We start from the raw sequence: 13,661 nt of genomic DNA, 5'->3' as shown, positions 1-13,661 counted from the left end.
ATAAACGAGGCCGTCGTAGTTCAGCGAAGTTTAAATAAAGGTTCAATAAGACGAATTAATTAATGATCTGTTGATCATTTCTTCAATCAGCTGTTTGGTTTATAACACGATGATGAAACCCTGAGATGACAAATAAATGACAAACTCCCTCCCTTTTGCTCTGAAGTACAGCGTTTATTTATTATTTATGATCTTATCTTGATCCAAAATCAGTTGGCGTCTGTTATGTTTAATTTATCTGTTTTAAATTTAATTTGCAGCCTTTTTGTTTTTCTATTTCTAAACTGTCTTCCTGAGAATCATCTTTTTGGATCAACTGTCGAAGCGCTTAGAAACCTTTAAGAAGGTGCTTCATTAATAAAAGTGACATGATTATTATGATTATTATTATTATTACTATTATTATGATTATATTCAGTTTACTGTCAGAGTGGATTAAAAGAAGCTGGAATCAAAAAATGAAGACTTTTCTTTTAAAAATCTGAAAATAGTTGGTGATTAATTTAATTTAACTAATTAATCGTCTGAATCCTGAAACCCGACAGCGAGCTGCAAAATCATCACATCTTAGAAAAACTTGCTGAAATCACACAATTTATTTAAACCAGAAACAGTAAAAACAGAAGGAATTATGGGATGTTCAGCTTTTGATTCAGTCCAGCTCCAATAAATCTGGTCTTTAGACGAAACTCTGACTCGAGTCGTCGTCTCATCTCGCCGTCATTACTTTAAATCATCGACTAAATTAAAAATCAATCAGCGCATCGATCGGTCCCGGAGTCCTGCAGCCTTCAGACGCCGCTCAGAGGACGGCTTCAGTCTGATCGGGAGCCCAGGAGGCAGATTAAAGTTCATGTGAAGGTAAAGTGGAGCTTCATCAGCGACTAACGAGCATCAGGCTGCTGTCTGATGAGCTGCAGCCGCTCAGGAAGAAAACAACCTGAAGCCTCGTCTGAGGTCAGAAAAACTCCAGGACACAAGATGATGAAGGAAGTCTGCTTTGCTCCAACTATAAAAACAATACTGGGTTTAAAAAAGGAAGGTTGTCCTGTTTCAAGATGAGATCATCATGTTTCTGAGCAGAGAGAGATTTTGTTTATAGCTTAGCGTGTTCTCAGCAGGATTTTCTTACTTTCTAACTTCAGACGTGGCTTTTTTTTATAAAGACGTCAAAAACAACAAAGTTAAATTCATCATTAACACAAAGTTTTACTCTTACGTTGCTTGTTTTTGTCATTTCCAGCCGGAAGAAACTAAACAATTAGCTGTAAATCAACATTTGGTCTGAGTATATATGAATAACTTTGGGATTATTGGATGTACCTGGAGTGTAGGAACCAGGAAACCTAAATTCAATCATTTGTATTTCAGCAGATTCACTGAAAAAACACAAATAATGTAATCTTCTTGGTTGTGTCTTGCAGAGAACCGACTAAAGTTGTCTCCAAAGTTCTATAATTTACTTTACTGGTGTCTTAATGGTCAGTCTGAACCACTGAACATGAGACTAAACTGGACTATTTCATGTTCTGCTCTCTTGTTGTTGGATTAATAACATCTGAGGGAAACTTTCCAGACAAGAGGTTTTGGAAAGTTGTGTATTTCTGTTGAATCAATGTGAAAGGTCTTCTGATGGTGTGAGAGGAGCTGAGTGTACCGAGGATGTTCTCGTGTCTCATCAGGACCGTCTGGTAGATCTCTGTCTCCCGGAACCAGCTGGCCTCCTCCCGGGTGAAGAACACCTTGACGGCCACCTTCTCGCCCCTCCAGCGGCCCAGCCACACCTCGCCGTAGCGCCCTTTGCCGATCTGACGCACCATCTGGATCTGCTTGGCGATGGTCCGCTGCACCTGCAGGACGGAGACGGCGTCTGAGTCGTCAGCCTCCTGAAACTATCGACTAGTGTGCTCATTTTATTTCAATTTTAAATTTATGTTATTTAAAAGCACTTTGTAACGAGTTTTGAAAAGTGCTCTAAAAATAAAGTTTATTATTATTATTATATTATATTATGAAGGTCTTGAATCTTGAAAATGATAAATAACAGATAAAATAATTAAACATTACACTAAAACTATAAATGCTTTCAGCCAGAATAAGATCATGAAAATTAAATAACTACTGAAACCATAAACTTCACTCAGTCATCATTAATTCTGAGTACAGTCTCTGTGATGGTGCTTCCTAGAAATAAACCCTTTTATGTGTCTTTGCTGGGTTTTTAAATCACACATTTGTGCCACATATTAATCTTTAAATATTAGGGGTGTGCAGTGCACTGCTCCCACCAGCAGGGGGAGCCCCGAGCCGCTGCCGGAGCTCTGCGACTGGTGGATGAGGTCTTTGAGTGAATCTCCTGCAGGGATGAAGACTTCTTGTTCCAGGTCCTTGTGGTAGCGCTGACGCTCGCTCTGCCACTTGTACCTGTGGAGCACACACACAGAGGACATGAAACCTCCAGCTACAGAAACACCAAAGAGTTTAACCACTAAACACACACAGCGGACATCAAACTACAGAAACATGACAAAGTTTAACCACTAAACACACACACAGAATATTTGTTTTTCATTGTTGTGTTTACATTAAATTTATTTTTTGTGCATCTTCAATTCAAAACAAAGTGGTTTTATTTAAATTCCACATTTTTTCTGTTGGTGTTCATTAAATTAATTAAAATGATCAGTTCATCATGTTATCTTCTCTAACACTGCTCCTCTCCCCTCAGCCTCCTGGAGCCACCATGAGAGCCTTAGAGCTGCTGAAGGCCTGAGGATCCCGCCTCAGGTGAGTCCTACCTGTAGTAGCAGACCACCGTGATGCAGATCAGCGTGCAGCAGCACACCGTCATGGAGATGAGGAAGGCCAGCCAGTGGGGGCTTCCCTCTGCACAGACACAAAGCGGCACCGTGAGTCCACGTTCAGCCCGTAAACACCTGAGCTGCTCGGTGGGAGGAGGGTTACCTGTGGAGTCCTGCGGGGGGAGGGTGGGCTGCAGGTCTCTGTTGCAGAAGTCTGTGGTGCAGCACTCGATGGTCCTCCTGGTCTGAGCGTTGGGCGAGTCCTGAAACCAGACCATCAGTCAGTGGAGACAGAGCAGACAGGTCTGACTCAGAACCGGTACTAACTGCAGTTCATCTGATTTACATGCAAACTGTCCTCCTGAACCTCTGTGTGTGTGTGTGTGTGTGTGTGTGTGTGTGTGTGTGTGTGTGTGTATGTGTGTGTGTGTGTGTGTGTGTACCTTGCACTGGAAGTGAGAGCCTTCAAACTTCATGCAGCCGGAGGTGAGCTGGACTTCTCCCAGCTCGTCCTCCTCGATGATGGCGAAACACTGACCGTTGGTCCTGAGAACACACACATCCGTTAATCAGTTAGTGACGTTAAACCTGTAAAACCAACTGTTTTCATCACTTTTATAAACTGTAAACTACATTTAGGACTGTTTTGGTGTTTTCAGCCACAGACACGTTAGAGAAAAGTGACGGTTACTCATGACTCTAGGAGGGAGGAACTAGTCACAGTAAGAGCTGTCTACAGCCGGATTTTACAATTTATTGGCCTTTACAAGTTCATTTCGCTTTTATCCAAAGTGACATGTATCTGAGAGTAGATCACATTCAAACACCACTGGTGACAGAGCTGCCATGTGAGGTGCTGCCTGCCATTGGGAGCAACTTTATACAAGATCTACAAGTTCCAGCTCTTCTAGAACAACGAAGCGGCCGAACCGTCTCTACTCACTCGCAGGTGTTGTTGGTGGCGTCGTCCGGACAGTGCCCGGAGCAGTAGCAGCTGAGGAACCGAGGGAGGTCCTCGGGCGCGATGGTGGAGTCCTCGCCGGGTCGCCGGGCCTCGGGTTTCACCCCCGTCCCCTGCAGGACGTGGTCCGGGTTCTGACCTGCGGCTGGACGGAGAAACAGGAGTCAGAACCAGAAGCAGGTTTACAGATAGTTCATGTCACAGAAGCAGCTGATGTTGGAACTGAAACCAACATGAAGATTAAAATGTGAACATTCAGAGCAGGAGGAGGAAGAGGAGGAGGAAGAGGAAGAGGAGGAAGTGACAGAGCTCCATATAAGGAGAAAGCAGATGGTGGCTCAGAGGTGACAGCATCCAGATCAACAGGATCTTTGGTTCACATTTAACTACTTGACTTCTACGATTCTAACTCATTTTAATCAATTAATTTATTTTACTGTAAATATCTGGAGACTTAATCCAGACTTTGTTCTCTTCCTGTCATCTTTATTCTATTTTTGTCCACATATATTTATTTTTTCCCTATTTTGCTCATTATTCTGGTGTTCAGCTGCTTATTTGCTAGTTTAGTTGCTAATCTGTAATCTTTGGATGTTATTGATGACTAAACTGTTTCCTCCCTTTTCCCTGTATTTCTATTTTCCTGATCAATCTTTCATCATCTCTCCCGTCTCTCCCCTTCCTTCCTCTGCTCGCAGTAAGAACCCAGAGCAGACGTCGTCGTGTCCGGACACGAACCACCTGCACACCTCCACCTTGAGCCGCCTGGTTGCCGTGGTTACAGGCCGACCATCCCAACAAAGAGCTCAGTGATGATAAAGACGCCGCCGGTGCTAATCTAGCTTCAACTTCAGCAGGATTCTGTGAGAATTCCCGACACAAAAAAGCAAAATAATTAAAGTTTTCATCCAGTTCTGTTGAGTTCAGTAGATTCAGATGAACAGCAGGTGAATCGTCCAGAGATTTAAACCAGTGAACCCCAGAACCTGCCAGCGGGTTTGTAAGACACGTTATCTCATACAAATTAATGAATTTACACTTTTAACAGCCAGAAACTGTAAAAGTAAAAAGAACTTATTGATCTGTGGTCAGAAAAATGAACCAACTCTCTGTTTAAAATCCTGATCTTTCATCTAAATCACTTTATTCAACACGTCCCGTTTAAAAATTAACCAAAAATACATCGTTTGCTGTAATCAGATTCTGTGAAAGACTAAATATTCTGCATTCCTCGACACAACCAGGAAGCCTCGACTGACTCAGCAGGGACCAACAGTCACTCCACAACAATTCAGGGACTTTTTATTTTTAATCAGATAGCGATGTGGGCGGCTGACAGAGAGCCAAAGTAACGTTTATTTTATTAGAAATCGATTCAAAAAGATAATATTTATGATAATAGTTTTATAAAACTGGTCTAATCATTCAGGTCAGTCTGCTCCTATTCTGAACGTACAGCCGAAACACGACCACTGATACAGAAATATAAGCTTAAAATCCACATATTTCATTTGAAATCCTCTTATTTAACACGTCTCATGTAAAAAATAATAAAAATCACCAAAAATAATCTGTGTGCTCGAACCAGACTATAAAAAAACTAAAACTTCTGGAGCAAGAAGATGTGACAGAATCAGAGAGGAGACAAATATGAAAACTAAATAAAAATGTACTAAGTAGTAAAACATCTGCCGTATGTAGAGACACTAGTTTTATCTTAAATTTTATTTCCAGTGTTGGTGAAAGCTGTGGGCAAAACTTTATACATGCTGATTCCAGGTTTAATCATTTTTGTAAAATAAATAATCCCAGAAATGTCTTCTGTTGTGATTTATCACATTCTAACTGAGTCTCTCCACACAGCAGACGTTTCTGGTTCTGGTTGTTCTGCTTCCACTGAGCTGCAGGACTTTATGTTGCAGAGAAACCTGATCCCACAGCGAGTAAACGTGTGATGAGAGCTTCTCCGACATGTTTCTCCCTCATACATGATGGTAGATTTAATATCTTTGGAGAATAAAACATCTACTGATGAAATATAACATTCTAATTAATCAACAGGAAACGTGATCGTTGCTCTACTTGATCTGCGGTTTCTGTGCGATCCTGAAACCTGGGCAGCTTTTAACGGCTCTAACCATCGTCTAGACCACCTCGCGGGCCGCCTCCTCCTCGCCGCCACGCCTCCCTCCCGGCCTCTGATTGGTTGAAAGTTGTGAGGGACGGGGAGGACTTTGGAGGAGGAGGAGGGTGCGCTGAGGCTGGAAATGGCTGCTGCTGCGTCTCCATCCACATGTGTGCTTAATTGTGCCGGCAGTCAGAGTGGAGACTGAGGTCTGGCAGAGAGCACGCTGGGTAATCAGACTCCCTCCATGTGCTCTTAAAGTCGCAGCGCCGCCGCCGCCTCACACCGACTGTTTATTTACATCCAGCAGCAGCAGCAGCAGCAGCAGCAGCAGTCTGATAAAAGCCTCTGATCTGCAGCCAGGCGGCCTTCAGCTGCTCCAGAGAACACGTGACCGACCGGACCGACGGCGAAAGTGGGCGCTGCTCAGATCGAGGACACGCAGAGTCCAGAGACACTTCACAGCCGAGTTAGCCGACGCCGAGTCCCCGTCTGCTAACATGCACCGGCAAAGATAAACCAACAGAAAGAACATCCAAACATTCATCGTTTTAGTCTTTTTAAAGCAGAACTAATAAAAAAATGCCAATAAATCTCTGCTAAAAGTGATCATCTGTCACTGTAGATGAATTTTTGACACTCTGGGAAGCTGTAAAAGCCATTTTAACACAGACTTTTAATCAATCTATTGAAAAAACTAAAAGTTTACAGCCCTGGAAATGAAAACAACCATTTTTGATCTGTCAGACAACTATCAGCCTGAATAAAAGTGCTCGTTTTAGTTCCTTCTGGTCGTTTTCAGCCAGCGTAGAAAGACAAACCAGCAGAACTAACATCTAAAGCCACAGAAGAAACTACTTTAATCATCGCTGTAGTGTTTTTCAAGCAAGAATATTAAAAAAAATAAAATAAAAAGCAGGAATTCTCTGGGAACAGCTTCTAAACGGAGAAGACTTGTTGCTTTTCTTGGTCGTCTTTTACTATAAACCAACTATCTGTAGGTGTTTTTAGTTGGACAGTTTATCAAGTCACTGGAAAAATAAAGACGTTAAACCAACTGTGAAGCCAGAATAATATAAAAACAACCAGAATTCTCTGGAAACAGCCTCTCAGATAGAAATGATGCTGTTTTTCTTGGTCTAATGTGACTGTAAACTGATAACTTTAGTCAGCAGTAACTTTTCTGGATTCTGGAAAGAGGAGCTGAAAACTTGTGGAGCTTTTGAATCAATTAATGAACCAGAACCATGAATCAAACGCACCCAGACGTGTTACGATTCCAACACAGGGACAGGAATAGAGGAGAAACACTTGAACTGGTTTCTGCTCCTCCTCCTCCTCAGAGGAGCTGAACCGGAGTCGAGCTGTATCTCAGCGTTATCTCCTCCTCAGCGTTGGAACCTTCCCAAACAAACTCCGAGGTGATAAACTCCACCCGTCTGGGGCGCTGTGCTCGGCTAAACAAACAAACACGCTGGAAACGGAGGCCACGCTGACGTCAACAAGCTTCTCAGACTCAGACTGAACTCAGCTTCTCAGCAAAAGAGTGAATTAATGTGTTAAAAATGAGTAAAGCAAAAACTTTATAGAGCAGAAATTAATTTAACAATCAACTAGTAATTCAAAAATAACACAAATATGTTGATTCCAGCTTCTACGAGGTGGTTATTTGTTGGTTTTGTTACTGTAACGTGAAGAAATGTTGATTTAAATGAATTATTTCGAGACTATGATTAACTTTCTAAACCTAGAGACGCATGTTTTGTTTTTAAATTACAGACAGAATCTGTAAAAATGGGAAACATAGTGAGATTTTTACCTTTCAGCTGCATGACTGATTCGTCACCTGCTATTCAGAACAGAACATGATCCAGATCTGAGCTTAAAATCAGGATATTTCACTAAAATTACTACATTTTACATTAAAAAATGGCTAAAACAGAGCAGATCTGGTAGAAGACTAACACATTGTGTGTGTTTTATATCCGGCCACGGTAATGTTGATCTGTTTTTCCGTGTCGTCGTCCTACTGAGGCATGAAGAACCCGTTTCCTTCTATCTGTGATCATCACAGCATCCAGGTGTCTGATCTGATTCCTCTGATCTCTGTCAGTCGCTGCAGTCTGACCTACAAACAAGCTTCACATGCCTCAGTAGAAAACACTTTAGGATGTTTTTAAAGGCACCAAAAGTTACCTGGATGCCCGATCAGAACCAGGACTAGACGGGTCAGAGTCAGAGAAGCACTTTTCAAAGCAAGAACTAACGCTTGTAGCACCTTCTAACACGATACACCGTCGACTTCTTCCTTATATGTAGGTTTATTTTTGCATTAATTGTCTCTCAGCGCTGGTTTTGCCTCCAGAGGAAGCAAAGCAGCAACACTCTGCATTAAACCGTCTTAATAAGCGTCTCTATGCGGCAGCTCAGCTTCCCGGTGGGCAGAGAACCAGTCGCCTCCTCCTCTTCCTCCAAACATCAGGAGAAACGAGGGACGACGGATCGGCTGTCGACCGCAACGAAAGCCCCAGAGATGGCTGAGTGTCGCCTCCCTCGTCCTTGAAGCCAGGAGGGACGAGCTGAGTGACTCTTCTCTTCACCGTGTTTCAGACAGAAATATCACACTTTCTCCTGCAAGCATTCATCTCAATCAGTCAAAGTTTCTGTTTGCAGCAGCAGAGAAAAGTGACAAACTCAGCATATTAACCCCACAGCCCACTGGCAGCTTGGACAAACCATCACAATGACACCTGCTATCAGTCACAAAGTGGATTTTCAACTTCCTGACAGCCCTCTGATGCTTCATTCTGAAGCTTAAAATCTGAATCTTGCATCAAAATCACTTCATCCTTCGTGTTTCATTTAAAAATTTGCCAAAACTTCATCGTTTACAGAAACCAGGTTCTGTAAGAAACAAAAAATGAACGAAGCCTTCAGTGACTCGGCTGCAAACGACAGCTACGAGACAAAGGTTCTGGGACTTTTGGGCTGAACTGCAGGCTGTGTTGATGGAATTAAATTAAATGTGCAAATAATAGAATATCTATTGTGTGTAGAGCCTCTCTGGTGTTTGTAACAGCTGTGGGCACTTGGACAAATGTTGTACTTTCTGACTGCAGGTTTTTTTCTATTTTTGCAAAAATAAGTTCAGTCGTGACTCGATAACCCGACACTAAACATAAAACCTTCTTCTATGTCGGATTGTCCAGACGGAGGTCCAGATACGAGGAGGGCTTGATGCTGGAAGGCTCATTAGTTGTTCATTATTGTTCATAGTTGTTATAATAACTAGTAGGGCTGGTCCCAGTAGAACTTTCTGCTCTCTGGATGTTCAGGCCCAGTTAATGATGAATATCAGAACATTCTGTGCGGTCGGGGGCCACTTCCACCCCGGGGCAGCGCTCTGACGGGGTGGAAGTGTCCAGAACACACAGGCAGTACTTGGCTGCTGATGCTAGTTTAGTTAGCGCTCACACTTCTGTTCAGCACCGATCCGGTCCGTCAGAGACGACCTCGGGTTGTTCAGACCGACAGACGTCAGAGGAGACGCTGCTTCTCTCTCGTTACAAACCGTCATCACTTCTGCGGGTCGACACATCCTGAACTCGATCCGGTTCACCTCCTGAAACATCGTCCTGCACGAGTCACCCGTCAGCCCCCAACACCTGAACCACACTGTGAGAATCTCATGCAGCTCTCTGGTCGGTGATGATCGTCGGCTTTTCTGGATTCTATGATCTTTAACTTTCATTTTGTCTCTTTAAGCTGGTATTGTAATTCTGTTTATGCTCCTTTTCTGCTGTGACATTTATCCTCCAGCAGGATTACAGATTCAGAACAATCACGTTTTATTTTCTATTATTGGAAAAAGCAAATTCTAAACTTTAAGTTGACTTTCCTTTAACTTAAGTTTCAGCGATGCTCATTTAAGAGGAGTCTGATGATTTGACTACATCTGAGTCAAACCAGTCACATTAACAGTATTTAACTTCATGTGGATGCATCTAATTCAACTGCTCGTTACCAATTAAAGCAATTTGTTTAAGTCGATCCAAAGAAACTCTCTTTTTTCAGTGCAAACATCTAAATATCTGAGCGCTGCCACATTATTCTCACACTTTGTAAATCAAACTGAAGTCATGTCACTGTTTTATTTATCAAGTTGATTCCTGTGTCCCTGTTTGTTTTTATTTATGTATAATTCATCTGTTTGTGTGTTTTTTATTGTTGAGCAACACTCAGTTCACCACCTGCTAAAGTGGCTAAATTCAAATTAAACCCATTTTTCTACTGGTAAAAACTAAAAGCATCGACTGAAATTAAACATTTTCTTTATCATAAAGTCTTTCAGCTCTTATATTAACTGTCAGAAACAACATTAGCTTCATTAATCGTGACCATTGTCTGTAACCTTCAGCGATACGAGGTTAATAAACGAGACCTGATTGGCTGAAACTGTCCACAAATATCTCTCTGCTGCCCTCTAAGTTGGCTGCTTCGAGCACCAGACCTCCGATGAGTCGATCTACCGTGGTGTCTTCCTCCTGCGGGTCGTAGCGGCCGGACAGCGAGAGGAAACCGTCGGACCGGATCCTGAACAGAAACCAAACCAGAGGGGAGGAGACGACTCGCTGCACTAAGCCTCCTGTTTGCCTCCACGTTTACGACCCGCAGCCTCTCCAATAAAGCAGCGCCTCCTCCTCCGTCTCCCGCGCCGCCGACTTCCTGCCGGGGATGTTTGCTCGGCCGAAACTGGGTTGCCGTGGCGACGGCGGGCGGCCGAGAGCGGCTTCCCGGTGAGGTAATTAACGGCCTCGTTAAGAGCAAAAAGCAGAAGCCGACTGAAGAGACGAGCCGTCGGCCAAATTAGGTTTGTTTTTTTTTTTTAACACGTTTGAACTGTTGAATTTTAACTCCTGAACATTTCAGTTAAACATCAACAAGTGAAAGGTTTTAAAGTGACGACGCAGGAAACGAGTCGACGTGTTCGTTTATTCAGATTTCACAGAACTGAAATGAATTCTGAGTCATTTGCGTTTACGTACGTTTTCTCTTTTTCATGAAGATGCCACGACAACATGATTTAATTTATAATTAACTGAAGCTGCAACTGTTCGTCATCGTTTTTAGTCAAATTTAAAATGAGAAATTACTACTTTAGCCATTTCCTTTGTTTTCTACAGACGTATACTGAATATTTTTGGTATTTTAGATTCTTTTGTTTTACATTTTTCACAATTTTCTGTCATTTCCCAGACTCAACAGCGAAGAAACTGATTGAGAAAAACCAGATAATAAAAGAAAATGATGAACAGATTAATCCATAATGAAAATAAATGATCGTTTCAGCCCTAAAATGAACTCCAACATTTAAATAAATGAGAATTAAAGATTAGATTTATGTATTTGTAGACAATTCATTGGTTTTATTCTCCATTTATATCCTTTTAAACTGAAGTGAGCTGGTTTTAGGTTGTTCCTGAGACAAAATAAAACATTTTTTTAAATCCTGGAAACGTCTTAAAGTAAAACCCGTCCTGTGAAGCGGGCCGGGCGGCGTTCAGAGACTCTCCGGCTTCACGGGTCGCGGCAGAAAGAGTCCAGAGAGCGGAGAGGGGAAATAAACGGCGTTTCAAAGGGCAAATATGTCTCCAGAGGGACTGAAGGATATTTCCGGAGAACAATGGCTGTTTGGAGCGTTTAGCGCCGCCGACAGCTTGTAGAGGAAACGGTTAATGTGCAGGCAGGAAGCGAGAGCGGCAACAATCAGCTCAACAGCTTCCTGACAGAGAGAGAGTTTCTCAGCGCCGCCAGATCGGGCCGAGCTTCATAAATCAGGAACCGAGACTTCAGCAGGAACAGAATCCTGCTCCCGTCAAAAAGTACCTGAAACAACCTGTTTCTGTTCTGTTTGCATCTGTGAGGTCAGTTCATACTTCAGAGACCAATCAGTGTCTGAAACATGAAAGTTTTTAGACGTATTTGTCATTAAAAAGAAGCAAAGAAGTTAATTATTCAAGTGTTCAGATCCACCTGACAGCTGGGTTCACGTCCAGAGAACAGCTGATCCATCCACACTGCTGCTGTTCTACATATTAATAAGATGCACTCATCATTAAAAAAACAAACGATGGACTTGAACAAGCCAGAAAATATCAAAGACGCTTCAGATCCAAAAATCAAGTGTGCAAACAATCACAAAGTGCCCAGTGCACTGGTGCTATGACCAGGAAGAAAACACCAACCATCACCTGCTGCTGGGAGACGACTGGTCAGGATGGTCAAGAGTCAACCAGGAATGAGCAGAAAGCAGATCACAGCTGTCAGTGTCCACAGGGTCTGACATCAACATGAGCTGAGAGGCTGATGGAGAAGGAAGTCAAGGACAAAGAAAGGTCTTCTGGAGGAAAGTTCTGTGATCAGATGGAACTAAAACTGAGCTATTTGGTCACAATGACCAGAAATCTGTTTGGAGGAGAGAAGATGAGGCCTTTAACTCCGAAAACACCTTAAAAAAGACCCTAACGAACCCCATGGTGTCAGGGGGAGCACTAACGACTGGCATAACGAGGGGGAGGAGCAACAACCTCCAACTGAAACCTAAACTCAGGTGTTAACGTCTCCTTCAGGATATCAGGATGTGGAACTCCCAACCAGTCAGTCAGAGCTGATGAAGCCTCTTGGATGGAGGTGGAACGTCTTCAAGGACCTCAAGCAAGACGAGTTTAACCCCAATAACACCAAAGCTACCATCAAGCACGGCGGTGGCAGCATCATAAAGCACATGAAGTAATGAAGTAATGGAGATAACCTCCACATTCTTCAGCCAGAAGTCTTAGATGCAGTTCCAACAAGACAGTGACTCAAACACTCAAACCTGTGCTCTTAGCTTCTACATTTTGTTCTATAACGTATTCAGAGTCGTCGCTGTGAAATAATCTAACATTAGTGAGGAACTAAAATAAACACACACTGCCTTCTGAACTCCACAGAGAGGTGAAGCCAGAGTCAACACACGGAGGTGAAGGAGTCAATAAAATGGAGGAGAACGGTTTGATAAGCCGCCAGAGAGAGTCCCTCCCTTTCCTCTGCAGATTAGCGCCAGTCAATCACGGCGGTAACACTTGGCTGAGCGCCGCCGGCTCTTATCGGCCGCTCCGAGAGTGTTGTGGAGGGCAGAAGGTGACCTTTCTCATGTTCGGAGCTGCAGCGTTAGGGCTCGGATCAAATCCACAGTCGATATCTGGAAACGCATGTTGACTTTTCTGCCGGCGTCTGTGCAGCGGAGACGGAAAGAACTCCAGAAAAACTACCAAAATAATCTGTTTCTGTCTAATATCTTGTAGGTTTTCAGTGTTTGTAAGTTGGGACATTTTTCTGGAGTGTGTCTGTGAATTATTGTTAAATGTCCAGTGATAGAACTTGTGTTTTTGGAGCGCTTCCTTTATTAATGAGTCGACAACTGACATGATTTTCAGCAAACTATCTCCCACAGATTGATGTCTGGGATCATTTTCCTTCATCAAACGATCTGCTAGTCATTCAGTTTACTGTTTGTCAGTGTGAAACTCAAACATCATCACAAAACTGTCGTGTGCAATAAAGAGCGGTGCCACATTTTCACATTTAAGGAGCCGAAACCACAAAATTCCTGCTTCTAAATGGTGCCGAGACGCATAACTGAACAAATCGCTGCTGTGTTTGTGGCAGAAGTGATTTACTGTGATGCTCCGTCTCTGGTATCTGTGGCAGCCGTGTGATAAATGGGAGAAAA

At 42.9% G+C, this 13,661-nt stretch overlaps 1 protein-coding gene across 1 annotated transcript in view; it reads right to left on the bottom strand.

Annotated features, from left to right (window-relative positions):
* The window catches only part of bmpr1aa (bone morphogenetic protein receptor, type IAa), a 26,205-nt gene that overhangs the window by 6,314 nt on the left and 6,230 nt on the right, over positions 1-13,661 (bottom strand). Inside the window, exons 2-7 of the mRNA XM_008288331.1 lie at positions 3,745-3,907; positions 3,245-3,347; positions 2,965-3,064; positions 2,799-2,886; positions 2,289-2,424; positions 1,645-1,850 (exon numbers count right to left, since the gene is read on the bottom strand). Of these exons, the coding sequence (XP_008286553.1) occupies positions 1,645-1,850; positions 2,289-2,424; positions 2,799-2,886; positions 2,965-3,064; positions 3,245-3,347; positions 3,745-3,907 (796 nt within the window). The remainder of the gene's footprint in view (positions 1-1,644; positions 1,851-2,288; positions 2,425-2,798; positions 2,887-2,964; positions 3,065-3,244; positions 3,348-3,744; positions 3,908-13,661) is intronic.

The sequence above is a fragment of the Stegastes partitus genome, unplaced genomic scaffold (assembly GCF_000690725.1).
Source record: "Stegastes partitus isolate 25-593 unplaced genomic scaffold, Stegastes_partitus-1.0.2 Scaffold553, whole genome shotgun sequence".
In the NCBI taxonomy this organism is placed as follows: Eukaryota; Metazoa; Chordata; class Actinopteri; family Pomacentridae; genus Stegastes; species Stegastes partitus.
Note: the sequence above shows the minus strand (reverse complement) of the source record. Positions and strands in the feature narration are given on the sequence as shown.